The sequence below is a fragment of the Podarcis bocagei genome, assembly GCF_964188305.1.
Source record: "Podarcis bocagei genome assembly, chromosome: 6".
Taxonomy (NCBI): Eukaryota; Metazoa; Chordata; class Lepidosauria; order Squamata; family Lacertidae; genus Podarcis; species Podarcis bocagei.
Genome location: NC_138130.1, coordinates 52,561,254 through 52,588,939, shown reverse-complemented (window position 1 = coordinate 52,588,939; position 27,686 = coordinate 52,561,254). Strand labels below are relative to the sequence as shown.

At 41.5% G+C, this 27,686-nt stretch overlaps 2 protein-coding genes across 11 annotated transcripts in view; one reads left to right on the top strand and one right to left on the bottom strand.

Annotated features, from left to right (window-relative positions):
* Positions 1 to 736: 736 nt before the first annotated feature.
* LCA5L (lebercilin LCA5 like) lies at positions 737 to 18,901 on the bottom strand. Of its 8 annotated transcripts, none has more exons than XM_081198755.1 (8): positions 18,703 to 18,901; positions 17,148 to 17,903; positions 11,794 to 12,320; positions 9,824 to 9,961; positions 8,445 to 8,538; positions 4,919 to 5,019; positions 2,753 to 2,882; positions 737 to 2,312 (listed from the first exon to the last, which is right to left on the bottom strand). In XM_081198755.1, exons 2-8 carry the CDS (start codon positions 17,569 to 17,571, stop codon positions 1,558 to 1,560), a joined length of 2,169 nt encoding a protein of 722 aa, XP_081054881.1. In that variant the 5' UTR covers positions 17,572 to 17,903; positions 18,703 to 18,901; the 3' UTR covers positions 737 to 1,557. The 8 variants fall into 8 exon arrangements, with proteins under 8 accessions (XP_081054881.1, XP_081054879.1, XP_081054882.1 ...); XM_081198753.1 differs by having other exon boundaries at positions 18,587 to 18,716; XM_081198756.1 differs by having other exon boundaries at positions 737 to 2,303; positions 18,587 to 18,716.
* A 1,518-nt stretch (positions 18,902 to 20,419) lies between these two features.
* The window catches only part of LOC308589600 (adapter SH3BGRL-like), a 34,136-nt gene continuing 26,869 nt past the window's right edge, over positions 20,420 to 27,686 (top strand). Inside the window, exon 1 of one of the 3 annotated variants that reach the window (XM_081198827.1) lies at positions 20,420 to 20,677. In XM_081198827.1, the coding sequence (XP_081054953.1) occupies positions 20,600 to 20,677 (78 nt within the window). In that variant the 5' untranslated portion in view covers positions 20,420 to 20,599. The remainder of the gene's footprint in view (positions 20,678 to 27,686) is intronic. The other 2 variants (XM_081198826.1, XM_081198828.1) reach the window with 2 other exon arrangements.

The window sequence follows — 27,686 nt, the reverse complement described above, 5'->3', positions numbered from 1 at the left end:
CAACATTTTTTATGGCCAGGAACTTTCCAGCTAATCTAGCCCATATTCTGTTTTTGACTGTATCTGCCTGATATCAATTCCTTCCTCCTCTGATTCTTTTTTAAGATTTTGGTTAGTAGCAAAATATTACTGGAAGGGTCTTTGCCTTATGCAACAGTGGCTCTTTCTCCCCCTCTTGGCCACATGCTGTGTTTTTGCTTAGAGATTTCAGCATGATGCATATTTTATTCTAGCCACTTGTGTGTAAGAAATAGAAGGAGGAGATGTGAGAACTTGCATGTTAGATAAAATTTCCAAACAGCCATTGACACAAATAAACTTGCTGGATAGGTTTGTGCTAAATCTGTACCCATTTGATGACTGAAAGCTTTTTAGATTCCCATGTAGGGAATAATATAGTTCTTAACACAATGCTATGGCTCCCTCTACTGCCCAGGTGATCTGCTGGCTCTGTCTGCAGCACATGTTCCTCTCCCTATTGTATTGAGCCCATGTCTGCTGCTTTAACAGAATACTGTACCACTGAGGTGCTGGTGTGCAACTTCCCTGATCCTAAGTGCTCTAGGTACATCATGGCAGTAAGATCAATCTCCTATTTGTTAGGAACAGATGAAATGATACATTGTTGCAGTTGTGTGTTTAATCATACTGGATCCTGTTGCATATATTGACACCTCTTTGTACTAATTATGTTCAATAATTTGTGTTCTAAGAAGGAAAATAAAAGAGAACAAAGTTGTGGGTAGCACAATATTTAATATTTAAATTACCAAGAATGTTTGATTAGAAGAAGAGTTTTTAATGGCTGTTTCGAATGTTACCTGTTTTCCATATTTGGGGTTCAGTTACAATAGTAAAAAACAATATGGATATCCAATTATAACCATAGAAATTACTGTAACCAACATATCTTCCTGCACTGAGAAATTTGTATAGACAGATGAATTAGTCTGTGTAGTCTGAAGATGGCCAAATTTGAGAGTTAATAAAATAGGCCTTACTGTCATTCTTCTTTCTGGCAACAGCCCCATAACTTGCACCCATTATGTCTATATCAGATTACACAAATCAACATGGATGGGTCAAAAGCACCCCATATGAAGGCCACTTCATCTAAGTATTCACTTTCCTAACTGGGACCATGTAGATAATTTGAATCTCTGCATTCATTTAAGAGGCTTTGTGGAATGGAATAAGTGAGAAAAGTTATGCAGTCTCATTTTTCTATTGGAAATACGCATTAACTGTCTTTTTCCCCAATAAGCTTTACCACCAATGCAATTCTTTCCAATGTATTCTTATTTAGAGCTCTAGTAATAGACCTGCCATTGTGCTTCATTTTAATTTTTAAAAATGCACTGCAATATGATGATTTCATTGTTAAATATAAACTGATAACTTGCATGCATGTTTTCCTGCAATGTAATATAAAATGTCTACTTCTTATGGTAAATGAAACTTTCTCGGGGGGGGGGGGGCAGTCTGCAGCAGTTAATGAATTATTTTCATATACTGTGTGTGTTTTAAGATAAAAATATTGTTAAACTATGGCAGTAATTATTTAAAGTTTTCCAGGAAGGCAAATGTATGGAAAACCTTTATATGGGCTTGTTTGGAATCGCCACACTGCAAACCATCATTGACTTGTGAAATCTCATAAGACTTTTCACTCATCAAAGTTTTTTTTTCCTTAACTGCTTCTTTTAAATTAAGTTTTGAGTGACTGTCCTTTAAGATGCAGCTTGGACCAAAGAGTTCTTCCATAAGAGTGGTTTTCTTTTCTGTTGATACTGCAGGAATGTGTTCTTTGCCAAGCGTCGACATGGTGTCCTTTTGCCTTGTTTTGGTAACCTTACCAAATGACGGTTCATAGGCACTGCTTGAATTTTCTGCCTTTAACTCAGCTATTTCACCCTGGTGTCTATTCACTTGTCTACTACTGCAGGTGGTGCTTGTGCTGGACAGTGGACCTGTTGAAGGGTATCCTTGATGCAAATTTTCAACAGCTTCTGAAAATACATACTGTTTCTTTAACGTGGATGGTGTTTTGTATCTTTGTGTTACTGTTTCCATTTTATCACAGCTCACTTGTTTTGGCTCATTTTCTTGTTTTTCAGTTGCAACTTCGTCCTGGTTATTCATTTTTTGTTGGATGTCATGTGTGGACTCCAATGCTTGGTCTGTCCTTAATTTCTCAAACTCTTCTTTCAACAAGTTGAGCTTTTGTCTTTCTCTCCTGTTTTTCTGTCTTTCTAGGTTTTCACATCTGAAAGGTTTTTCTGTATTTGGACATATCTCTTCCCCTAATAACTCTACAAAAGAATATTATTTCAACAGTAAAAATTCTTAGAAGTCAGGCAATAACATTTTTATATCATAATTTTTATATTCAGACAGAAATTAAAACACTGCAGGCACATCTATAGATTTAGTAGCTACAAATGACCTTAAACAGAATCAGCACCCTTAGCAAATCAGGGAACTCCCCACCCACTGCTTAGCTGAATTCCACGTGTCAGCTGAGAAGAGGTAGGTTGAGCACAGGGCAGAAGGGGCAGTGTGTGTGATTGTGTTTATATGTTAAATGAGTGACTGCCTGTCTGGTGCTGTTCCTTTTGGGTCTGGCCCCATCCAGCCTAGCTCAAGAGTATTACACTAAGATAATCTGCCCTTTGGGCTGAAAAAAGACTACTGCTGCTGAAAGATTTGCTAAATCTGTAGACACCTCAGATTCGAAATACTGTTAAGATACCTGTGCATGCTATATTCGAAATCTGTTGCATTGTTAATTTTTGATTTTGATGAACTTCTGTTTTTGATTCCATCTCTTTATCCACATCACATAGTTTGTCTTTGCAATTAATATCTTTGGTTGTCAACTCCTAAAGAAATAATAGAAAGAAAAACACATATATGTCAGTTTGATTTGCACTTTGTAGTTTTTGAATGTCTTTGAATAGCAGCAAGTGATGGATAGATTTCAGTTCTTAATCCGTGACCTAATTTGCCTCCATAAAGTAGACAGAATCTGAACTCCCAGCAAATTAACATAGGCTTAAGGGTACGCTGGCTTCAGCCTCATACTTTGTTTGGAGATGGTCTAAAATGAATGGGATCACATGAGTCCCAACACAATAAAGTCCACAACACAGGAAGATAAAGGTAAAGGACCCCTGGACAGTTAAGTCCAGTCAAAGGCGACTATGGGGTTGCAGCGCTCATCTCGCTTTCAGGCCGAGGGAGCCGGCGTTTGTCCACAGACCGCTTTCTGGGTCATGTGGCCAGCATAAGTAAACCGCTACTGGAGCATGGAGGACCGTGATGAGTGCCAGAACGCATGGAAACATCGTTTTCCTTCCTGCTACAGTGGTACCTATTTACTCACATTGGCATGCTTTCAAACTGCTAGATTGGCAGGAGCTGGGACAGCAATGGGAGCTTACCCCATCGCGGAGATTCGAACTGCCAACCTTCCAATCAGCAAGCCCAAGAGGCTCAGAGTAGAAAAATGTCTATTAAATAAAACAAGGACTTGTCCCCTGTGATTCTCTGACCATAAATCAAAGAAAAAGTGGCAAGGAGGGTTTTTTGCTTTCCTCACAAGTCCTGTTGTATGAACTTAAGATGCCACCTGGATCAGACCAAAGGTTTATGTCAGCATTCTGCTTACACAGATGGCAATGGCTCACAAGTAGAACATGATCACAATAGCACTCCCCTGCTCAAGATCCTCAGCGACTGGTACCCAGGTATATAGGCCTTCGATGCTGGAGGAAACAGAGCCATCAAGACTAGGCCACTGATGGCCTTGTCCTCCATGAATCTGCCTAAAACCCTTTTAAAGTCATCTTAGCTGTTGTCCATCACTGCTATGCACTATGTGAAGAAGTACTTTTCCCCTGTCCTGAATCTCCCAACATAGTGGTGCAACCCATGAAAAGTGTGCAGTGCATGTCTGTCATTTCCTGCTCTTGTCCAGGAACTGGACAAAAACTATGATATGCAATGAGAAGTCCACAGTTTCTCTTTCATGTCCTTACCAAGCATAGGAGTGGTGAAGAGAAACTGCAAGGCAATTTAAGTTCACAGCCCCTTTTCCCTTCACTATCCTGTTGCTAAAATGTAATTACTATCTCAATATCCTCTTCAAAGCAGAGGATGGTGCAGTCATACTCTAATATATGGTGGAGGCACTTGCACAGATTTTTTCACTGGGTGTTCATACAGCTGTGCCAAGAGCAAATAATACAACATTAGGTTCCTTGTGAATATCTTCTGTCTTATCTAGCCCTTAATTATAACACTTGGACTTGTTTACCCAAGCTAACACAACAATCCTCAGCGTGTTTACTGAAAAGTGAGTCCCTCTTCCTATTATTATTTTATTATTCAATAAATTTATATACCACCCTATACCCACGGGTCTCAGGGCAGTTCACATGCTTTGCACATAACACTAACTCAAGTAATACATTAGCCCTGAAAAACTATGAGTGGCAAGCCAATAAGAAGCCTATAGCTCATGGCTTATTTGGAGCAAGACAAACCATGAACCAAGGTTCCATCATAAGACAAAGACAAACCATGGCTTAGCCACAGGTCATGACAGCCACACAGGGCTTAGGAAGAGTGCAGCTGCCACCATGGTCCTTACTTTAGGAACCAGTATATTTGATTGTTTGTGCTAGCCAGCATTTGGCTCAATGTTTCATGCAAGCTGGAGTCGCCTCAATGATGAAGTAAACCTATTTCAATGAGGACAATGTTTTTTTCACAATGTCGCTGTAATATGATTCAGGAAACTGAATGTATGTTAAGGAATCTGCAATTTGCAGGAAGAAATGAAGCTATAAGGCACAACACAGCATGAACAAGAGTGGTTTAGAGTTGTAAAAGGATTAATTCAGATCTGCCATACCTCTTTTAAAAAAACAACTGAACTTTTCTCTGCCTCGTGCTTTTGAAGAGCTGTTGCTTCTAGATTCACATCTACTTGTACCGACTTGGAGACATTGACAGCTATGAAAAGACAAGAGGAAGTAAATATTGAGACGTATCCCCTCTGCACTCCTGAAAATATGAAATGCTTATATGTCTGGAATTGGTGGTGGGCTAAATATGGGACAATAAACTGAAATTCAATCCTGAGACAAAAGTTCTATGGGCAGATGCTTCATCAATTCAGGGAGACGGCATTCAGCCTTTTCTTGATGGATTACCTTTCTCTTAAAAGTCGAGTTAGTGGATGCCTACACAGCCTCTATGGAATGAAGCACCTTTCATCAGTTGAGGTTGATGTGCTGACTGTGTAGTGAGAGCCTGGCCATGGTAATCTGTGTTCTAGTAACATCCAGGATCAGGTACTATAACATGTTATAGATATGACTGCCTGGAAGCTACAATGCTAAATGCTGCCACTAGCCTACCAACCTAGCCAACCACCCAACTGGATGTTTGGGTCATTGCAATGGTGCTTCAGGAATTGGAATTGCTTGGACTGTCTCCACCAACTAGCAGTGGCTCTTCAGGATTTTAGACAATGCATTCTCAGTACTACTTGGGGCTGTTGGAGATTCTGCATGCAAAGTAGTTCCTCTTCCATAAAGCTGGAGTCCCTCCTTCCCACTTTTTAAGGACTCATTTGGTGTGGCATACGTTAAGCAGTCCAAGTTGTTTGAAAAAGCTAGAGTAAGGTGTTACTTTTGTTTTGTGGCTTACTGAGAAACCTACCTTTGAGCTGCGCACACAAGCAAAGCTAGTTTCATCTCAGATGTCCTCAGAGAGGTTGGTACTTCAAGGTCCTCTGCCTTAGTCCAGTACTGGACATACAAGATGAGATGAATTTGCCAGTGGGTGGTCTTCGCTATCTGCCCCCCCTTTTTTTCTTTACTTAATTAAGCAAAAAGCAGGCCAGCAGCTGAGCTGAGCTGCCACCTTGCTGCTGCCCCACAAACTGAAACCTCAAATGCCATTTCCCTGGCTGGGAAATAGCTTCTGCTACATAGAGGTGGCCATTTCTTTTTCTGATGTCCATTGAAAGGAAACAGAAATGACATTGTTCCCCCACGGTTGGGATTTAAGTTCATATGGTGGAACAGCGGCCTTTGGCTTAATTAAGTACAAAAAGGAAGAATGAAAAGACCACCCACTTGCCATTTTATCTCACAGGGAATCACACCAATTTATTTTTTATTTAGTTGAACTAACAAAGGCTAATTAATTATGTGTCAATTGATGAGTTGAATTAATTGAAGAAATGGTGTGGGTGATCAGGAGTGGGGATGCCCATTAGTGTAAGAGTTTATTCGAAGTGACTTGAATGGGAAATCATTTGGTTTGCCTTCTGAAAAATGTAAACTATAATAGTTTACATACAATAATTGTTTACATATAATAGTTTTTAGAAGGCATCTGAAGGCAGCCCTGTTTAGGGAAGCTTTTAATGTTTGACCGACTACTGTATTTTAATATTTTGTTGGAAGCAGCCCAGAGTGGCTGGGGAAACCCAGCCAGATGGGTGGGGTATAAATAATAAATGATAATAATAATAATAATAATAATAATAATAATTATTATTATTATTATTATTATTATTATTATTATTATTATTGTTATTGTTTTTAAATTTGCACCTATGAATATAAATTTGCACATACAAATGTGCACCTTTTTTCTCTTTTGTGTTTGGTGGAGCAATGCATAAGTGGGCACCATAACTGGACTTACTCCCCCCAAAATGTGCAGGAGATTGCTGTCTTTCTTTACAATGATAGACATGTTTACTGATAGACATGTCTACTATCTTCAATGAGTGTTACTCTCAGGTAAATATGTATAGGATTGCAACTATAAATAAAGAAACGTATGTGTGTGCACAAGTGTACACACACACACACACACACACACACACACACACAGCTATAGATAAAAATATATACACATACACACCCCTAGATACATATTGTGCAGTAGAGCTTTAACTGGTCAACAGGAGGGGCTATAATGTTAACCCTACCCAATGTGAGGGGAGAGTTCCATGAGGGCTGCAGTCAATATGCAGGCTGCTTTTCTGAAAAAGGTAAAGGGACCCCTGACCATTAGGTCCGGTCGTGGCCAACTCTGGGGTTGTGGCACTCATCTCGCTTTATTGGCCGAGGGAGCCAGCGTACAGCTTCCAGGTCATGTGGCCAGCATGACTAAGCTGCTTCTGGCGAACCAGAGCAGCGCACAGAACCACCGTTTACCTTCCCACCGGAGTGGTACCTATTTATCTACTTGCACTTTGATGTGCTTTTGAACTGCTAGGTTGGCAGGAGCAGGGACCAAGCAACGGGAGCTCACCCCATCGCGGGGATTTGAACCGCCAACTTTCTGATCGGCAAGCCCTAGTCTCTGTGGTTTAACCCACAGCGCCACCCGCGTCCCTGCTTTACTGTACCATCTCCCTATTTCTAACTGTAAACCAAGCTGTTGGATCTAGCTTGTTGTGTTATAATTAAACATTTGATGCTGCATTTGGGTATTTCATCAGCCCTACAAAAATTACAGAGCGCAGGAAAATGCAATGACATATCTTGCAAATATGTACTATTATTAATATCTGCAACTGAACAAAACTTGAAATGATATTATAGGCACTCTTATTTTGCTGGTGTGATATCATATGCAAGCTTACCCAAGACACTTAATCAGGACAGTAGAAACTGCAGACTGAGGACTAGGGGGAGCTATGTACCTAAATGTGTATTAGAGTGGATTGGCTTTTCTTATGGAATGACAATGATACAAATTTTTAAATCTTGCACAGTAATCTAGCTAATTTACTTCTGATTACCCCCAGCACAATCATTATTAAAGCCAAAAAGTTATGAAAAAACTGTAAAATAATGTTGATTTTTTAAAATACAAAACTGTTGCTGATATTCAGAATTTGTTGCTGAAACCTCAGTTCAGTAAGTTGCTGATGGCAGAGCAATTTCTAACCCTGGCTGGACAACAGCAGTCTGTGCAACATAGGTACTACTGCTCGTACCAGCCAGGATAGAAAGTGGGGAGCAGGGGAGAGAAAAACCTCCATCACACTACACCAGCCTGGGACTGGCATAGTGAGTGGGTCTAGATTGGCCCAGTACCATCATGTGCTGGCAGTGGAGCTGATTCAGAATCTGGTGGATCCCAAGGCAGCTCAGCCCCTTCCACTCACCGGAACACCACCCTTTGGGGCTTTCTGTTTGAATTTCACCAGTGATACCACCCACTCTTTTAGTGAGCAGTACAGCAAAGCGCTGAGCCAGACGCATCAGTGGATCTCTTTTAGGCTGGTCAGGGGGAGGGAGACATTGCAGTCATTAAAAAAGAATAAATACTGCAGAGTTTTCTAATACAGTTTAGGCACATGAAAGTGACATTCCACATTAAAAATGAGCAGAAAAACATTATGCTACCTTTGGGGGGAGACTCTGAACCACCTTTGTCCTGTTGGCCTTTAAGCATCCGATTTGCATAAATATTTCTCACACCAAGTTCTCGTTCTTTTTCCTATAAAAACACAGCAGTAAGCTAAAAAAATGCAATACGATTTATTATATGGACCTCAACGATCTTTGAAGCCTAATTAGCTGAATTCACTATGCATCTTCCATAAAGCACCATCTTATTTTATTCTCCGTAAAAAGCATCTTTGCTTAGTCATAATTTCAACAGGCCAAATATTCTATCGCTTGTTACTTGAAAGAAGGATGGAGCTTGTTTGGCTGAGATTGCCCCTGAGAATTCTCTCCGGCATGTCCTTTTAGAATGGGGGGTGGGGAGTATTTTTCATCCAAAGGCCATATTCTCTTTTGGACAACCTTCTGGGGGCCACATACCAATGGTGGGCAGGATCAGAGGCAAAAGCAGATAGAACAACAAATAGGAATTTAACATTTGTGCAGGAGGCTTTCATCACACTCACAGGACACTTTCCAGGCCAGGCAAAAACACACAGGAAGGGTACAAAGCAGAGCTAGCTGGTGAGTGGGGAGCATGTGTGACCTGGGGAGACTCCTGAGGACCAGAAAGGTTCCCTATCCCTGTTATGCGTTTGCTGAGGGACTCCATGGCACCACAGCTGTTCCTGACTGGTATTGAAAGCACTAATTCTTTGCACTACAAGTTGAACTACAAGTTCAGCCTTTACTAAAAGTGTAACTTCTAAAGCAAAAATCAAAGCTGGTGAGTATTTAGCTCTACCTTTGCTTCATATCTGACATTTGACATTATTTACTTGTAAATGTGTGATAGCTTTTTTTTTACAAATGGACCATGGCAGCTTTATGTAGTCGCATCCATTCAGTAGAACACCCTCCCAAGGGAGATTTGACAAACCTGCTCCAAAGAAAGTTTCAGGCAGATGGTTAAAACTCACCAATTTGACAAGGATTTTAAAATCCTTGCCAAGCTGCTATCTTAGTTTCAATTTGTGAACTGATTTTCTTGTTAATTGTATTGCCTTTTATAATGATCATAGTATTTTAAGCTACTTTTTGAGGACACGTGACCCAAAAGCGGCCATGAATCTAATTATAAACAAACAAAATCTCACTATATTTTATCGTTCACAGCTTATAATGTCTGATACTTGAAACACAAGAAACCAGATAACCAATCTGTTATCTCATTCAGTGTTGAATAGCCACACTTAGGAATACTTTTATTTTTGCACTAGGATACATGTTTTTAAAGTAGCATCTCCTATCGCCTGTACTAGACATTGTAAGATGTGCAAATGCTCTCTATAATTTGCTAATTCTCTTATAGTAAAATAAACTTGAGGCTTAAATACCTTGATTTTTTGGTTAAGTGACTTGATTTCCATTTGCAAATTCGTGGTAATCAACTGAGCTTCAAGAGTCTTTTTCTTCTCAACTGCTAACTGATGACTAAAGGAGGTATTATTCAACAGCAGCTGCTTTTCTAAGACCTAAAGATATTACAAACGCATGACCATGTACTTTATCTCCTGCCTACTGAGAATTATACAATATTAAATGTAACAGGACTGAAGTACTACAACAGACATTGCAAATTTTAATAAACTTCTTTGGAAAGATGAAAATCCCCATTCTTATTAATAATATCAGTGGTTTATACTACTCTTAAAAAATAATTTGATTTTTTTAAATAATGAGAACAAGTATGCTTATGGCAAACAAGTGTGGTAGGAAATTGTATCCATAATCAGAAATAGTGTATCATGTATTCTCTCCCTCCCTCTCTTTTGAAATCTAGAAGGAGAATCTTCCATTCCCATAGCAGTTAGTTAGTAGTGAAATTCTGTATTTACTTGAATGTAATGCACACCTTTTTGGCCAAATTAAGCTGCAAAAATTAGGGCACACATTAGATTTGATGGCACCAGCAAGTACCCTTTTGGTTTGGAGGTTCTGAAAATTGAGGTGCACATTAGATATGATGGCACATTAGAGCCACATAAATACAGTGGGTGAGTGAAAAATACATGGTGAGGCTAAGTCAGTTTTACCAGCCTCTTCAGCCATTTCTACTCCTTTAGTGGGTTTCTTCTTCCATACTCCAAAGCAGAAATTAGGGAGGGCCCAAACATACATAAAGTGTGGACTGACCCATATACAGTGGTGCCCCGCAAGACGAATGCCTCGCAAGACGGAAAACCCGCTAGACGAAAGGGTTTTCCGTTTTTGAGCTGCTTCGCAAGACGATATTCCCTATGGGCTTGCTTTGCAAGACGAAAACGTCTTGCAAGTGTTCCAATTTTTCCCCGCTTCCCCCCCTTTTTCTAATCCGCTAAGCTGCTAATAGCCTTTTAGCCGCTAATCCGCTAAGCCTTTAATAGCCGCTAAGCCTTTAATAGCCACTAAACCGCTAGTAGCGCTAATCCGCTAATAGGGTTGCTTTGCAAGACGAAAAAACCGCTAGACGAAGAGACTCGCGGAACGGATTAATTTCGTCTTGCGAGGCACCACTGTACCTGAAACTTCAGTTTGGCAGATACGGAGCTGTGCAGTTGCTTTTAGTAGTACTTTTTAATGATGGACTACTCTAAGGTGTGGGATGACTTGATGGGTCCTGCTCTGTTTCTTTTCCCATCTCAAAGATGCAGGGCAGGGCTGCCTTAGTGGCTTTAGGCAAATCACTATTAATCCAAGTCTAAACACATTTACTCAGATGGAGCATTAATTTCAATGGAACTTATTTCTAAATAACTATACCCAGGCCTTGTGAGGCTACTATCCTATACCAGAAGACATGTATAGAACCATCCTGTTAATCTCAATTCCTTGTCTGTAATTTGGGTAATAGTGACCAATCCCATGTAAAAAAACCTATTGATTCCCATTCACAAGGTTCTAAACCAAAAACAAACACTACAACTCTAGACTGCAATTTAAAATGAAACAAAATCTGAAGGTACTAAGGTTTAATACTACTGTATTTATGCGAATCTAATGCACCATCAAATCTAATGCACACCCTAATTTTCACAACGCAGTTCGGCCAAAATTTGAAATAAGCTGTTCTGGTTCCTAAGCTCCAAGTGTGTAGTTATGCACATGGAGTTCCTGCCTGAGCAGGTGTCCTGTGGGCGTTATGGTGATCTGTGCACAGAGCTGTCCCCATCCCTAAGGTAAATAGGAAAGCCTCAGCACACTCAGGAACTCCTGCATATCTGAACAATAGCTTGGCCAGGACTGCTAATTAGAAATCTAGCAGCACTCTGATATTTCTTGCTGTAATTCTAGTTACACTGCACATTAATATACTACACATTAGTACCTGAATTCTCTTATCACCAATTTCCATTCTTTGTGTGAGGGTGTTTAACCTGCGTCTAAGTTCTCCTCTTTCTGCGAGATTCTTGTCTTCTGAAAGTTTCTGCAATGCCAGTAAGGTATCTTTTGTCTTTAGTAGTTGTGCCTCAACTTCTCTAAGTTTCTTGGACGCACTGCGCTCCTGCTCTTGAGATTTCCTAAGAAGTACCCTGAGAGTCCTCACTTCACCACACTGTTTTGCTAGAAGATCAGGCAGATTAGTCTCTGCATTTTCGTATTTACTTATTGCTTTCAAATGTCGATATTGAAGCCGCTTCAAAATCTGATTTTCCATGTTAGATGCCTCCAGTTTTTTCTTCAGAACAGACACTTCATTTTTCAGCTCTTTAACTTTGTGAAGCCTGGCTGACAATAAGCGGCAAGCTACATTGTTCTTCTGGGAAGTGATTATAGTGCTAGTATTGAAAAAGCTCTTTTGCTGCTGTTTCTTCTTAGGAAGTGTTTTACCCCCTACATTAAGAACAAAACAAGCTAAAATGGTATAAGACTAGAGAGAGTAAGAGAATGCAAATCCATATAACAGAGATGGGGGACCTGTGATCCTCCAAATATTACTGGGTTACAACTTGCATCATCCCTGACCATTGGCCATGATGACTGTGGCTGATGGGGCTTGAGTCCAAGAACACTGAGAGGTTTTCTGTCGTTTCTGTATAAGTTGCTTACTATAAGTTAAATGCATCCTCAGGAAGTGATAGAATGTGCAAAAGACTTTATTGTTCAAACACATTGAGCTTAGTCATTGCATCATAAAATTCACTGCAATTCCCCCAAAGATTGTATAACTGATACAATCAGAGTGTCAACCCATATGCGTGATCACACTTGATGTCTCCTTAAATAACTAAAAGATTAGGCATGTGTGAATGTGTGTGGCCATGTTCAAACATCATACTAAAGATGGATCAGCATACTTTGAATGAGGCATAATGTTGCCTCAGACTCACATATCCTCCTCCTCCCATAGAATGTGAGGAGTTCAGCAGCTCTCAGTTCTGCTTTTAGTTAACCAAAACTTGTTATGTTGCTACGTGGGGCTACCTTTGAAGGTGACTCGGAAACTGCAATTAATCCAGAATGCGGCAGCTAGACTGGTGACTGCTGCTGAGACCATATAACACCGGTCCTGAAAGATCTTCATTTCCAAGCACAATTCAAAGTGTTGGTGCTGACCTTTAAAGCCCTAAACGACCTCAGTCCTGTATACCTGAAGGAGTGTCTCCACCCCCATCCTCCAGCCCGGACACTGAGGTCCAGCGTTGAGGGCCTTCTGGTGGTTCCTTCGCTGCGAGAAGTGACGTTACAGGGAACCAGGCAGAGGGCCTTCTTGGTAGTGGCGCCTGCTCTGTGGAACGTCCTCCAGTAGATGCCAAGGCAATAAACAACTATTTTACTTTTAAAAGACAACTGAAGGCGGCCCTGTTTAGGGAAGTTTTTAATGTCTGATGCTGTATTGTTTTTAATATTTGGTTGGAAGCCGCCCAGAGTGGCTGGGAAAACCCAGCCAGATGGGCGGGGTATAAATAATAAATTATTATTATTATTATTATTATTATTATTATTATTATTATTATTAGCATTATTATTAGCATTATTATTATTATTATTATTATTATTATTATTATTAGCATTATTATTATTAGCATTAGCATTAACTATGGTTAATTCAAACAAACTAGCTGCAGAAACCATGGTTGGCTTGTTTTAAACTAACCATAGTTAATGTTAGCAACACAAGGAACTGTGGTTAACTACAGTTTCCAGACACAAAAAGTAGACATGAAAGATTCTGAACTCTACTGTGCAGCTGTGCAGGAAGTGGGGAAGGAAGGATCACAAGTCTGAGGCTTGCGGGGACCCATTCATATTATGCACATTAAAAGAAAAGTATTTATCTGGGATGGCTATAAACTTCTAAATGTTACAAAAGACCATAGCTAAAATACAACAATCCATTAAAATACAAAAAATAAAAACAGATATAACAGTTCTCAAAAAAAAGCCATCTGATATTGCCTGTAAGTCATCATTCTGTGACAGAGTGTAAAAAGAAATAAGTTTTTAGCTTCCAATGAAACATGTCTAACTTCAATGGGCAGTGTGTTCTACAAGCAGGTATTTGAAGAAAGGGTATTGTGCATTTGTTAGCATGTGCAAAATGGCAGCATTAAAATGCATAATACCTGTAAATTCCCCACAGAATACTGGAATGCTTTTACCTGTCTCCATTTCATACAGGTGACATCAATGTTCAACAGGAGAAAAAAATCTGGGAATACTAGTCCAAGACAAATTATGCATCTGTGGAGCAGCAGCAGTCCTGGAGGGTTTGCCTCTATATATTCCTGAATGGCACCTTGTTTTATTTATTTATTTTTAAAAAATATTTATTTATTTAAAATATTTATATACCGCTTAACCACAACTTAACTTGAAGCGGTCTTTTTAAAGATACAGAAAGTTAAAAAAAAATGGAAACCAATTAAAACTATAGAAGCATACTTCGTCTAAAATACCTGCTGGAATAATAGCAATCTTGAAATGCTATATTAAAAAGAACAGCAGCTGTCTCTAAGCAGCTACTGCTAAACAGGCTTGCAAAACACAGTAACTGAACAAGGCCTTGAAGTTGGCAGTTACACTCCGACGTGAGAGGTCACAGAAGTGTTTTCAAAAGCACACAAATGGATGCACAGAGCATTTTTCCACATTCTTAAATCAGATAAAACGAAAAAGTGAGTAGCAGTGGGGCAGGCGGGGGGGGGGGGAGCTGCACTGCTCACCTGGTTTCCCAACGGCAGCCACGCTGCTGGTTATTGAGAGGGGCAGAGGTGAGGCAGAGAGGCGAGGGGGCATCAGACTGGCTCCACCTGCGCTGCTGCACTGAACCACCTTCCCACCTCCCACTTTTGGTACCCAGAAGTGAAACTGGCGTTGGGAAGCTGCTCCATCCCACTCTGCCCCGCCAAACACTACAGTCTAGAGCCCTTACTAAGGCATATGAAGTCCTGGAAAGCAAAAGAAAAGCAAAACAAACTTTCTGTTCCAAGGAACTAATCAGTAAGTTAACCTCGTTTGAGGTAAGGGTCTCTAAACTCAGATAAAAAGAGATTTGGTTTCTGAATTCTGAGGGAATACATCCATACAAGTATTCCCTCTATTTTAATTTCATTTCTAAACTTTTTCTTTTCAATTTTTAGTTGTCTTAGTGAAGATCCAATACAAAATTCAGTTTTAGGTTTTTGGGTTTTTTTACTTGGTATTGTAAACATATTTTACTTCTATGCGGAAATTGTTATTTTTCTCTTTTTTCTAGTCTGCAGACCACTTCAACATGTTCTATTCATATTATTCTATGCCAGGGGTCAGCAAACTTTTTCAGTAGGGGGCTGGTCCACTGTCCCTCAGACCTTATGTATTTTTTTTGGGGGGGGGGATTAACGAATTCCTGTGCCCCACAAATAACCCAGAGATGCATTTTAAATAAAAGTATACATTCTACTCATGTAAAAACATGCTGATTCGCGGACCATCCGTGGGCCAGATTTAGAAGGCGATTGGGCTGGATCTGGCCCCCAGGCTTTAGTTTGTCTAGCCATGTTCTATGCTTTAGCTCCCTATGATGTTCAAACACTGTTTTTGTGTAACTCCTTCTTTCAAAGAGTCACAGGTTCTACAGATTTTCAAAACAGCATTTCTTAATTAATGAGCATCATGCTCATTCGACAGTAGATAGTGTAAGCTGCATGGAATTCAGCTCCTTTAGAGTAAAGCACAGATTCAGAAAAGTTAAAGCAATGTGCATGTCCATAAATGAAGCTTTATTTAGGTCTATGCAACCTACATTCCTATATATACCCATATGTACAAGAACAGAAAGTCAGTGTTGGCTCCAGGTTTGATGGCTTGTTTCTAGGTTCTCCTGACATGATTAGCTGGCATTTATCAGAGAGTTTGTCGGATTCCCGGGGGGCGGGTCTGGGTAGGGGAATTTTAATATCTCACAATACATCGCCACACTGGGAAATTAAAATGGTGGCTTCTATACCCCTAATTAGGGTTGCCATTTTAATTTCCCACGGTGCCCCAGAGCAATACTATGTTGGGGGCATTATGGCAGATTCAAATAGCAGGTCCCAGACCCCCAAGTGGGGGGCGCCCAGTAGTCAACAGGAGGCTCAGAGCAGGTTTCAGTGGTGCACCCTGTTCTAAAAGGTACCTGAGGATGCCATGTGTTGATGCTGGGTCTGGGGAGAACTCTGGACATAGCATGCAAAGCACACTGTGATTGTGGTAGGGAAACAATGAGCAAGGACAGTGACATGTTGGGGTGGAAAATAGAATGGATGAATACAGGGGAAGTTTGCCTAGACAAAGGTAGAAGAAGAAGGGCATGATTATCATTACATTACAGGGTGATGGGGAAGGAAGGAAGGAGGGCTAGAGATGCATTAGTATGCCTTCATAGCAAATAAAAAACATATTGCTTCTCTCTTTTGCTTGAAAACATTGCATGATTGAAAGAAGCAGGTGTGAAATCAATAAAGTTACCGGGACTATGCTCATTTATTGCCTGCCAACAGTTCAGAGCTTTGCTTTCAAGGGAGAAGAAACCATAGCAATTTCCCTCAAGTAATTCAATTAGTTTCATTTGGGATTTAACATTCTTTGGAGCAGATGCTGGAAGAGGGAGTGTTGCAAAATATATTTGGGGCATATCTCTTAATTTTACACACACGTTTTTAAAGATAACAGGTAGTTCTAAAATAATGTGGTGGATTATAGATTCTACTATGCCACTGCCATAATTTGTTTTCATTCATAATGCTTTCAATTCTTTTCTATCTCTTTTGCACACATGAAAACTACAAAGCTTGAAGGTAATGCTGAAGGTTAACTTTGCCTCAGAACTTCGCCCACAGACTGCCATACCCAAATACTAGTGCTGGGATGGAGAGCTGTCATACAGACCCCGGAGGGCTGCCCACAAAGCTATGGGAACGTCTAGCGAAACATAACATACAAGCAGGCACTAGCTGACTTCAACTCTCCTTTCCATCTGGTTTTGCCCTGCCTTTCTTTCCTCTGCCCCCTACTCTCCCTCTTTTTAATGCTTCTTCCTACAGACAAGTGGTTTCCAAAAAATATAGCATTTGAACCAGGGACACTTCAGCAATAAAAATGGAGAAGCACAACAGACAGTTCTCCAGCAAAGCCTTGGTCTTCATTAGTTCTGTCATAATCTGTCAACAGTAAGCTAACATTAGCAGTGATCAGTGTGGTCCACCACCTTCTTACCTTTGGCTTGGTGATCATTTTCCTTTGTTTTCATTGATAATTCCTCCTCTTTGGTTTCTGGCTGTTCTAAAATACTGCTGTATCCACTGCCATTGCTGCAAGGGGTTTCTGAAGAGTATGTGTGAAAATCTTCATAATAGTAGACCTGAGAATTTCTGCAGCTGTCCTGCTCTGAATAACTGCTGCTACTGCTGCTAGCCCTTCTTGAAACATCCTGGTTGAAGTCGTTGGAATAGTCAAGCTGAAAAGTTCCACGCTGACTGGAACACTTACTACAGTGGCTAACTTTGGTGCTGCATTTGCTTTGGGTGCTCTTGCAGACCCTACTAGGAGAACCACTTGGACTTCTACTTTTTGTAACTTGTTCACATTTATTGTCTTCTTGGACTACAAAATGGAGAATGTAGTCATCTGAAGCCATCATTCCATTGTTAGAGATCCACTGCCTATCAAGGTCAAGAGGATTGTCAATTATATTGAAAACCACAAAAAGAACATGGTGCTTAAGTCAGAAATTGAAATTATGCTGTTTTGTCACTGCTTACTCAGGGCCTCATCCTTTGTTCTTTGGAAGTAGTTTGCTCTAATTCTGCACCAATAAATCTTCACAGTTTCTGTCACCTTTATTATGTAATTTACTTTTCAAAGATGTGATGTGCTTGCACTATAGACTATATTCTTAGCACTGTCATCCATGAACTGCAATTCCTTATGAACATTCCTTGAGTTCTGAGTTCACTCAAGGAACTAAAAAGGCTAAAACAAAAGGAACAGTATTGACATTTTTATATATTGCAAGGCAAATGATTTAAACTTGCATGGGAAAAATTTGCATCAGCCCAAACTGCCTCCAGACAAACATATGCAGCCACAGCATTAGTCTTGGCAATTAAACTGAGATAGGGGAATGGCAAGTCACCCTTTGCTACTGCAGAAGCCCACAAAGAACCAAAGGCCCCTAACTGTATGATCTACCTTTCACTTACATGTTTAACTTGCTGAGCCCTCTACTAGTAAGCTTTTATATAAATGACGCTGAATTCAGAGATTCAGAGAAAGGCAAGGACAAAGCAAGCGCTAGGAGGAAGTACTGAGAAACGACATGGGACAATAGTGGTGGGAGAAGGAGAAAAAAAACTTCTGAAAAGTTTCAGAAATTAAATAAAAGAGGAAATGTTGGGGGAAAGTATCACTGCCCCACGGGATCAGTGAGCCCTGGAGCTAGCTAGGTATAGGGCTGCAATCTCACTGCGGGCGGCTTCCCCCTTTCCTGGTTGGTGGGGCTGGAGGAGTCGCGGGGGATAAACGACAGAAGCAATTCCGGCAAGTTCAAGAGGAAGGAGAAGGGAAGATCTGCTGCCCCCCGAAGGAGCGCGCCTCCTACAGTCCCTTTATGATCCCCCACGTGCTCCGCCTTCACCTTCTTGGACCTCTCTTACCCAGAGCCAGGACCAAGAGCAACTCTTACTCCCTGTGCAGCTCAGGGCTTAGGCTTCTTCCCTTTTCCCGCGCGCAGACAGAAGCTTCCACCCGGCCGCTCCTCTGCCCGCGTTACCTGGTTCCTTGGGCTACATGGGCGGAAGGAGTTGTTTTCAGGTCTCCGTTACTGTGGCAACCGCAGAACTTCGCCGAGCGTCATGGGACTTGTAGGACTGGACAAAAGGGCCTCGTCGCTCGCAGCCCGCCTCCCCTTCTCCACCGCGGCGCAAAGGTTTCCTTGTTTTATCGCGGCAGCAGAGGCCCCAAGTTATCCGTCCCCCACCCCCACCCGTGAGAAAAGTAAATCGACTCGAGAGATCGACTCCCTCGGCTATCTCACCCAAAAACAAGCGCGCACTTTCCTCATGGGCAGTTTGATGAATATCACGCATCTCTCAGGGACTCTTCAGGTGTAGGGTAGCCAACGTGGCTTCTGTCCAACTAGGGCAAAGGATCCTGTCGAATGAAGGGACAGACTCCAGAGAGTGGCACCCAATACAATGCGTGGTGTGTTTTTAGCAGGGGAAGTCTCTCTCTCGACTTCATGCGCCGCTGGACCCTGGAGGGGCAAGGGAACCAAAGTTCTGCTCTAATAATAATAATAATAATAATAAGGCGGGGCTGCCCTTCCTTCCCAGGTGGGGGGAGATGGGCTGAGGAGGGAGCTGCAGTTCAGTTTGGTTCAGACTCGGCGACGGCAACAGGTTGCAGATGAGTTTCTTTGTCCCACCGCCAGGTCCAGTGAGAGTGGCTGACGATTACGTTTCTTTCCCTTTGACATCTCTGCTGTCTGAAATGAGTGGGAATCTGGATAGGTTTCTTTTTCTCAAATACGTGGTTTGGAGAAGTGTCACTGGTCTTTATTTTGGAATAAGTAATTACGTTGCTGGCAACATCGAGAGTCTATTGAAACTGTCAAATGTTTAATTTTCTGGGAAAAATAAAACCATAAAACATTTTCCATCACTCTCATACACACACAGAGAGAAACGGAGCATTAGAGAACACACCATTCAAAAGGGTATGTTTAGTAAGAGTTATACAAGGTACTAAAACTTGAGATTTTGGAGGAAGCAGGATCCACATTAGTTTTACATTCTGATGCTTTTCATCCAGAGTTTTGCAGGTCAGGGTGCAGGATCCACCTTATCTCAATGCGTGCCAATACACCTTTTTTTGGAGGGGGGCCTGGCCATTTATGGGAGCAGTCCTAAAATCCACTTTGTGTAATAAACAACTGATCACTGGACCAATGGACATGGAGGAGAAGCCAGCGCATTTCAATGGCCCTTCTACCTCATTCCTTTTAGTGTTGGTCTCACTTTTGGATCCTGGTTTGCAACCCGCCTTAAAAATGGGCAAGCTTGGGACCTGAACTCTTATTGTTTCCGCTGCAGCTCTTTCATAGTTTCTACTTCCCTCCTTTTGGGAAAAGGGAACAACACAAACCCGAAGGTTTTTCCCGGTTGCCTGTACAGAACCTGACGTGCCTTGCTTTGACAAGAGGGTATATATATGCAGGCCCTTGGACGCAGAAGAAGCCGATTGAGAAAAAAGCTGCCCCACATAGCTGTCTCTCTCCTCTCTGCCGGCCCTCCCTCGCCGCCTTGCCCTCCCCTGCCTGGATTGGTGCACCGCCGTCCCTGGCCTTTTAAGGGCTGTCCCCCGGTCAATCTAAAGCGACGAGCGCGGGGGGCAGGTGCAAGTCCTCCTGCAATGGATACTTTTACCAGCCAATCGTGCCCTGGCCCGTCTGCTCCCCAAATGCCTTGGAGCCAATGAGCTGATGCGGGGTGGGGTGGGAACGGCAGGGAACCAGCGGAGCCCAGGAGTCGCGGGGATTCTTCGGGGATTCTCGCTCTGCTCCGGGCAAAGAGGGCCGCGCGCTGCACTTCTCGCGCCTGAGCTGACACGGAAGGCGCGCTGCTGCTGCTGTTTCCCCTTGCTGCGGGTTCCCTCTGGGTGTCGTCGGAATGGTGATCAAAGTGTTCGTAGCGACGTCCTCGGGGTCTACCATGGTAGGTATAGCCAGGCGATGTACGTTTCCACGGGTAAGAGCTTCCAGAAGCTTTGGGAAGCACTTTGTTGACGAGGAAAGGGGCGTGGTGCACATACGTACCGAATGGCCCGTCTTGGGTGTCTTCTGGTTTTTTTGCAAATCCAGGAGGGCCATGGGATTGGTCTGCAGCTGCAGTTAAAGTTAACAGCTTAATGCATCTCAGGAAGCGGGTTTGAGTCCACCGAAACTGACCGACACGTGTCCGTTATTATTTAAACGGAGGCGCACCGCAATCTTCCCGACTGATTCAAGGTGCAGAGAAACACGGAGGCTGAAATACTCTACTTCCTCAGGAGTAAGCCTACTTGAACTTACGGGGACATTCTTCTGAGTAGGATTGTCCTGTGGAATAATGCCACATCTTTGTGCATGCCTGCACATCAGTGAAAAAAACAACCTTTGCACAACATATTCCTTTTAGCAAATTTTGCAGATCTTTCTTTTCTTTTTTTCTTTTTTAAAGCATTCTGTTTTTGCTATTGGAACAATAATGATCATCAGGCTTGGTTGTGGTGTGTAGACTTTTTCTTTTGAGAAATATTGCTACATAAGGGGGTGCTCATGTGCACAAAAATTAAGCACATGCTATCTTAGCATTGCCATCTTAACATTTTAAATCTTTCTTACCGTGAGTTTTGAGCATGCCTACTGTTAAGTGATCAGAACAGCTCTGCTGGCTGAAGCTAGCAAACGGCATGCACTGAGAAGTTTGGAAGGTAGGACCTGGGCATGAACTGTTTCCTTTTATATCCAGTTCCCACATGAGCTCAAATTGCAGCCCTGGCTGAGCAATCAGTCACAGTGACACTTCTAAACAAACTGACTGCTGCTTGCACATAGCTCTGAGGCTGCATTGCTAACTGGCTTGCACTAACACAACCTCAAGAAGTTTCCAGAGCAGAAGGACTGAAAAGGACTAAATGGAAAAGCTTGTCTTCTCCGCAACTGCAGGCTGCTCTCTTTAGCACCTGGGTTCCATTTGGCCCAATATAGTTCAAAGAGAATTGTATTTGCATTTGATTGTGTATAATGGATGATGTCATTTGCTCACCACCTGCAAATATAACATTGTCCCACACCTGTAATTAGGATGCAGTGCTTATAGTGTAATCCCAAGCATGAGGCTGCAGTCCTATATTTACTACGACTCATTGAATTCAGTGGGACTTTCCTCAGAGTGAATATGCACAGGATTGTGGGGGTAAAGCTTCTTGGTTTAGAAATGTACTTTTTTTTTTTTGAAAACAAATTGCTAGATTGATCAACTAAAACAAATAGGATTCATCAATTAAATTTCTTTAAGCAGGTTGCAACCCTAGTTGTTCCACTGTAGTGGGTTGTCATGTGGCAGAACTTAATACCTCCGGTAGTATATATGATCCATGTTATGAGTACAGTCAGAAAAGGATTGGATATGGAGACAAAGAACCTCAGACTCCTCTTACTGGCTTAGCATATTCTTACTAGTGTGAATTGGGGTGTGTATAAGAGTCAAAGAAGGCATTTTTAATTCACTGGATTCCCTAGCACTTTTGTTTTAAATAGGAATGGTATTCTTCTAACACCACCATCCTAACCATGCCTACTCAGGGGTAAGTTGTATTGACTTCAGTGGGGATTCCTGCCAGGTAACTGATGTTAGGATTGCACTCTAAATGCCTCCTGTTACACTCCTTTTTATTTATCATAGGCATCTGGGTCCTGTTATAAACCATCCTTCCATTATTTTCAGCGAGATGAGCACTGCAACCCCAGAGTCGTCCGCGACTGGACCTAATGGTCAGGGGTCCCTTTACCTTTTTATAAAGTATAGGTAAAGGTACGCCTGATCGTTAGGTCCAGTCACGGACGACTCTGGGGTTGCTCGCTCTAGAGGCTGAGGGAGCCGGCGTATGTCTGCAGACAGCTTCTGGGTCATGTGGCCAGCATGACTAAGCCGCTTCTGGTGAACCAGAGCAGCGCACGGAAACGCCGTTTACCTTCCCGCCGGAGCGGTACCTATTTATCTACTTGCACTTGAGGTGCTCCTGCTAGGTGGGCAGGAGCTGGGACCGAACAACGGGAGCTCACCCCGTCGTGAGGATTCAAACTGCCGACCTTCCAATTGGCAAGCCCTAGGCCATGGGAAAGCAAACTAAAGCCTGGGGGCCAGTCCAGTCACCTTCTGAATCCAGCCTGTGGACAGTCCAGGAATCAGCATGTTTTTACATGAGTAGAATGTGTGCTTTTATTTAAAATACATCTCTGGGTTATTTATGGGGCATAGGAATTCATTCTTTTCTTTTTTTCAAAATATAGTCCGGCCCCCCACAAGGTCTAAGGGACAGTGGACCGGCCCCCTGCTGAAAAAGTTTGCTGACCCCTGCCCTAGGCTCTGTGGTTTAAACCACAGTGCCACCCACGTCCCTTCATGTATACTATAACTTCCCCAAAGGCTCAGAGTGGTTTGCATTTTAAAGGTACTTCACTTTATACAAATTCATGTGACTCCCACTACCACCTGCATTTCACATCTCTCTGGTTTTTTTTACAATACAGATAACATTTTAAACAATATGACCACAACCTCAAAAGCAGCTTAAACACACATACATGCAAGCAATGCTAACTATGCACTGAACAACTACTAGCCCAAACATTTTGCATCAACAATTTGTATACCTATCTAATATATTTGTAGTAGAATCCACAAAAGGTCAGTGAAATTGAAATCATCATCCCTGTTGTATGCACATTTACTTTATAGGAAGTTCCATTGCAATCAGTATGATTTACTTTTAAACAAGTATGTTGAGGATATTTTATTTACTGCATGGAGCTGTAAATCTTGTTCCCAAATCTTGTTCCAGTACTATACTAATGTACATGGATTATGTGCATCTATGGCAAGTATGGCAGACTAGGATCATTCTGTCCCACTTGCTATACACAAGTTGCCTTGTTATCTATGGTGTTTTGCATAACCAGTGCATAACATTCTGCTCCAAAGTTTAACTGTCACCTGAGAGTTACTCTAGATATTGAATACTGAGTTGTGATAGAAGCACCATATGGCTTTTTCTTCTTCTTCATTTTACTTGAGTCCACTTTATAGTTAGCTTTTTGGGATTTAAGACAATTTATTTGTGCTTAAAGGGCGAACTGAGAAATCCAAGTCTTTCCACTCAAATAGATGGTGAATTCGGTTGTTGACAATCTTGATTTCATGCAGTTCACTGTTCAGGAAATGGGTGTGTGTCTTTTTATTTTCCTATGGGCCAAGGATGAAGTATAAATTCAATGTTCCTTACTTCTCAGCAAGATCACTTAAGAATCATTCTTATACAACTTTATAATCCCTTGAAAAAGAAGCTTGTCAGCCTACTAATAGTATATTTTACAGTGATAAAAGGCAACTTCAAGTTTCAATCTTTGGATGAAACCCTCCTACCCCTGTTCCCCTGTTTTGTGAGGCACAATGTCGAGTTAAAAATACAAACTGAGAATTATAAACAATGGCTTAGAATGTAAGAAAATGGTTAGAAGTCTAAACAAGGAAGGGATAGAGTTAAAATATACATGTGTGGATGGACTGCATTTCTTGCAGAGCACCTGCTTCTATTCCAAGTCAAATTTCTTCTTCAGATACCAGAACTGAGGTTTGCCTTTTAGCTTTTTGAAAGCAGCTATTTTAATGACTTTTTAAATTATTCTAGTGACTAGTAGAATCTAGCCATTCAGAACTTCCTTGAACGAGAAAGTTTGTGATATAAAATTCCTGCCGGCTAATTTCTGCTGAAAACACAAGGAGAATGATGGAACTTCCTTACTTTCAGAAATACACTGGAACATGAAAAGAACGGCCACAAAGATTTATGCCAATTTATGGATAGTATAACAAAAGACCCTTTTTATTTGCTTCTGCCGCTGTAAGGGAATAATTAGTATCACACTGGAGTGTCTCCAGGAATGAAGTTAGTAGAGTTGGTTAGTTTTTCATAATTTCTGTTGCTGTGCCGTACAGAATGTCATGTCCTGAGATGCTGGAAAATAACAATCGAGCACATGAAGGGGCGAATAAAATCACAACTTCACCATAACTTCATTCCTACATTGCAGGGGGTTGGACTAGAATCATTGGGTTCCTTCCAGCTCTATGATTCGATAAAGTGTTTAGCGTAACCCTTAGCCCTCACTCTCCATCAAAATGAAGTCTAAATCTGCAGTCACATCTACCTCTTTTTGTGTTGCCTGTTAACATTCCTTGCATTCTCTCCACCTCCTTTGTGATCCTCCACTGTTTGAAACTCAGACTGTAAGCTACTTGACACAGGAACTGCTTGTTTTTATGTTACTCTGGAAATTGCCATACAAATTGATGGCACAGTATAAAACAATAACAAGTAACTACAAATAACCTTTTAAAAGTATTTTAAGGTTTGAAGCACCAAATTCTTTCAAAAGAAATCCTCTCCCCATCATGTCCCTAAACACTGTCACTCTCAGCACATAATAAATCTTTATTTTTTTTAAAAAAAAAGAATGGTGTGGTTTCACAACTCTTAAGAGGGGAGCACAAACACCATGTGCTCTGCAAGCATCTTTCTGCAAAGAACCTCCTTTCTGCCTTGGAGCACAATATGGTTTGATTTCTGTAGTTTAATCTATGCCAGGGGTTGCCAGTCCTCCGGGACCAGGGGGCACATTTTGAGGAAGTGCTGTGGGCACCACTCACAAGATGTATGCTGTGGGGGCTGTTGCATAACATGAAATGGCTGTGGTGATAGGTGTGGCACATAACACAAAATGTTTGGGTGACGTGTAACAAAAAATGCCTGCTGTGACATCATTGTATGGCATAATGGATGCCACATATGAAAGAGAAGAAATGGAGATAGGAGCACAGAATAGTGTGGGCATGCTCTCCTCACCAGCTGCCTCATCAGTGGGGGGAGAAGCACCTATATCAGTCATGTACTTCCTGTTCTGGCATCCAGTGAAACATGGGCATGTTTAGGGGGACGTATTCAATGGAGAGGTTGATCCAGTGTAAACAGGAAATGAGCAGGAAGAGCAAACAATCTGCTGTGCATTGTGGTTTTTGAGGCCATACCCTCCAAAGTACAGGGTACTGGCAAGCACACTTGTCTATGGGTGCCATGTTGGCAACTTGTGATCTATGTGGTTGGGAAAGGATTGAACTAGATGACAATGGATTGTCTTGATTACCTTACAACTCTGGTTCTATAGAATCTAATGTACTGAAACTCTGACTTTATTATACAGCAGGAGTTTGATGAAATAGCAATGTGCTGAGTTTTTGTTTTAATTTTAGTAGACCACTGGTTTCCAAGGGATAAACAAAACGATGAGTTTGGTCATGTCTCTAAGGTTTGAACTCATAATTCAATAAAAGGAAACCAATAAATTAACCCGGGCAAAGCTACAACAGAAACCGTAAGCACAGGTAATTCTGTGTCAGCACATAGTCAAACATACATTGGTTTTTTCCACTGTGCCAAAGCAAAGAAACACACCAGCTTTGTAGGCCAATGTTAAATTCCCTCCCTGCTGCTGCAAAAAACTCAGTTCCAAGACCCCATGGCCCTGCCTCCCTTAAGAATAGCAACGCAGACACCTAGGGTAGATGTGTGTCCTACTTTACAGTAAATCCTACTTTACAGTTATCTATTGTAAGGAGTCCTCATTTGAAGGGCTGTCCAGTCCATACCTAGTTTAAACATAAAGAACCATAAGAAGGGAGAGCAGAGATTCTGCAGATTAACAATTAGCACCTGACCAGGCAGACGGGGCATATACACAAATTACCTGGTCACAGCTTTGCCCGCTATGGTGACATTTATTGTATTTCTATTTAGATTAGTAATTATTTCTGAATTATCATTTATATATACATAAATTTTAGGCAAATCTGTGTTCTCTTTTTGTGAGTGTACCAATGGTCTCTGTGTGTATCAATGGTCTTTTTTCTCCCCTCATGGCTCCTCATTCACCTGGAACTTTAGGATCAGCTGCATATCCTGACCACCTTCCATACATTTAGGTGACCCTGCTCTTGAGGGGGAGGTGGTATTCCTTCTGAAAGAACAGTGGCTTTCAAACTGTATTCTGAAGGATGCTGGGGCTTTTTTGAAGCTTACCAGAGGTTTGTAGTGATGGGCAAGATTCCCTGAAAGATGGGGAGGGGGGTTAAATGTTTGGATGCAGCCATGTAATCTGTTACGCTACTTACATGACCTCATCAGTTTTGTCATTCACACGTGTTGCTTAGGGGAGATTGGATTTTAAATTGCATGATGGAGACACAAGCAAAAATTATCTTTGTGACCTCATTCAAAATGACATTTGAGCATGGAATTAAGTTGCTATAAAGTTGGCAAGGAGATAGGTGCTGTTTCAGAATAAATTGCATGTACTTAGTTGTCGTCTAGGGTTATTAGCAGAATTTGCGCAGTGGCTGCCTGCCCTGAATTTGGCTGAGGAATCTGCCATCATTACAACCCCTTTTCAAGACATGTTCATATTGCTGTAATTAGGAGACTGGCTGCACAGATGCACCTGCTTTTTAACAGTACATTTATACAGGATTCTTCCTTATGCCTGATGGGACCTCAACAGCACAAGTACATGCTAAGAAATATGCGCAGGGAGCATCTTGCTTGGCCTTTAGCACTGGGAAGGTGGTGGATTCTGCCCACAGTGCAGAAGAGTGGGAACACGCTTCAGGTGAACACGCTTAAACTATAGGGATTTTTGAAAGCAAATTTGGTATTTACAGTAGCTAAAACAAAACAAAAAAAAAGTTGCAGAGACAATAAATGGGTAAAAATCAAAACATAACTTTAGCATTGCTTATAACAGGTTTGGTGAATCTTAGCTCATTAAAAAAATTCTGAGATAAATTGTAACTTCCATTCTGAACAGCAGAGAGGTACAAAGAGCTTATCTGTGAGTGAGCATGGTGGTGGCTGGTGTGGGTGCCTTTCCACCTGGCATTGACA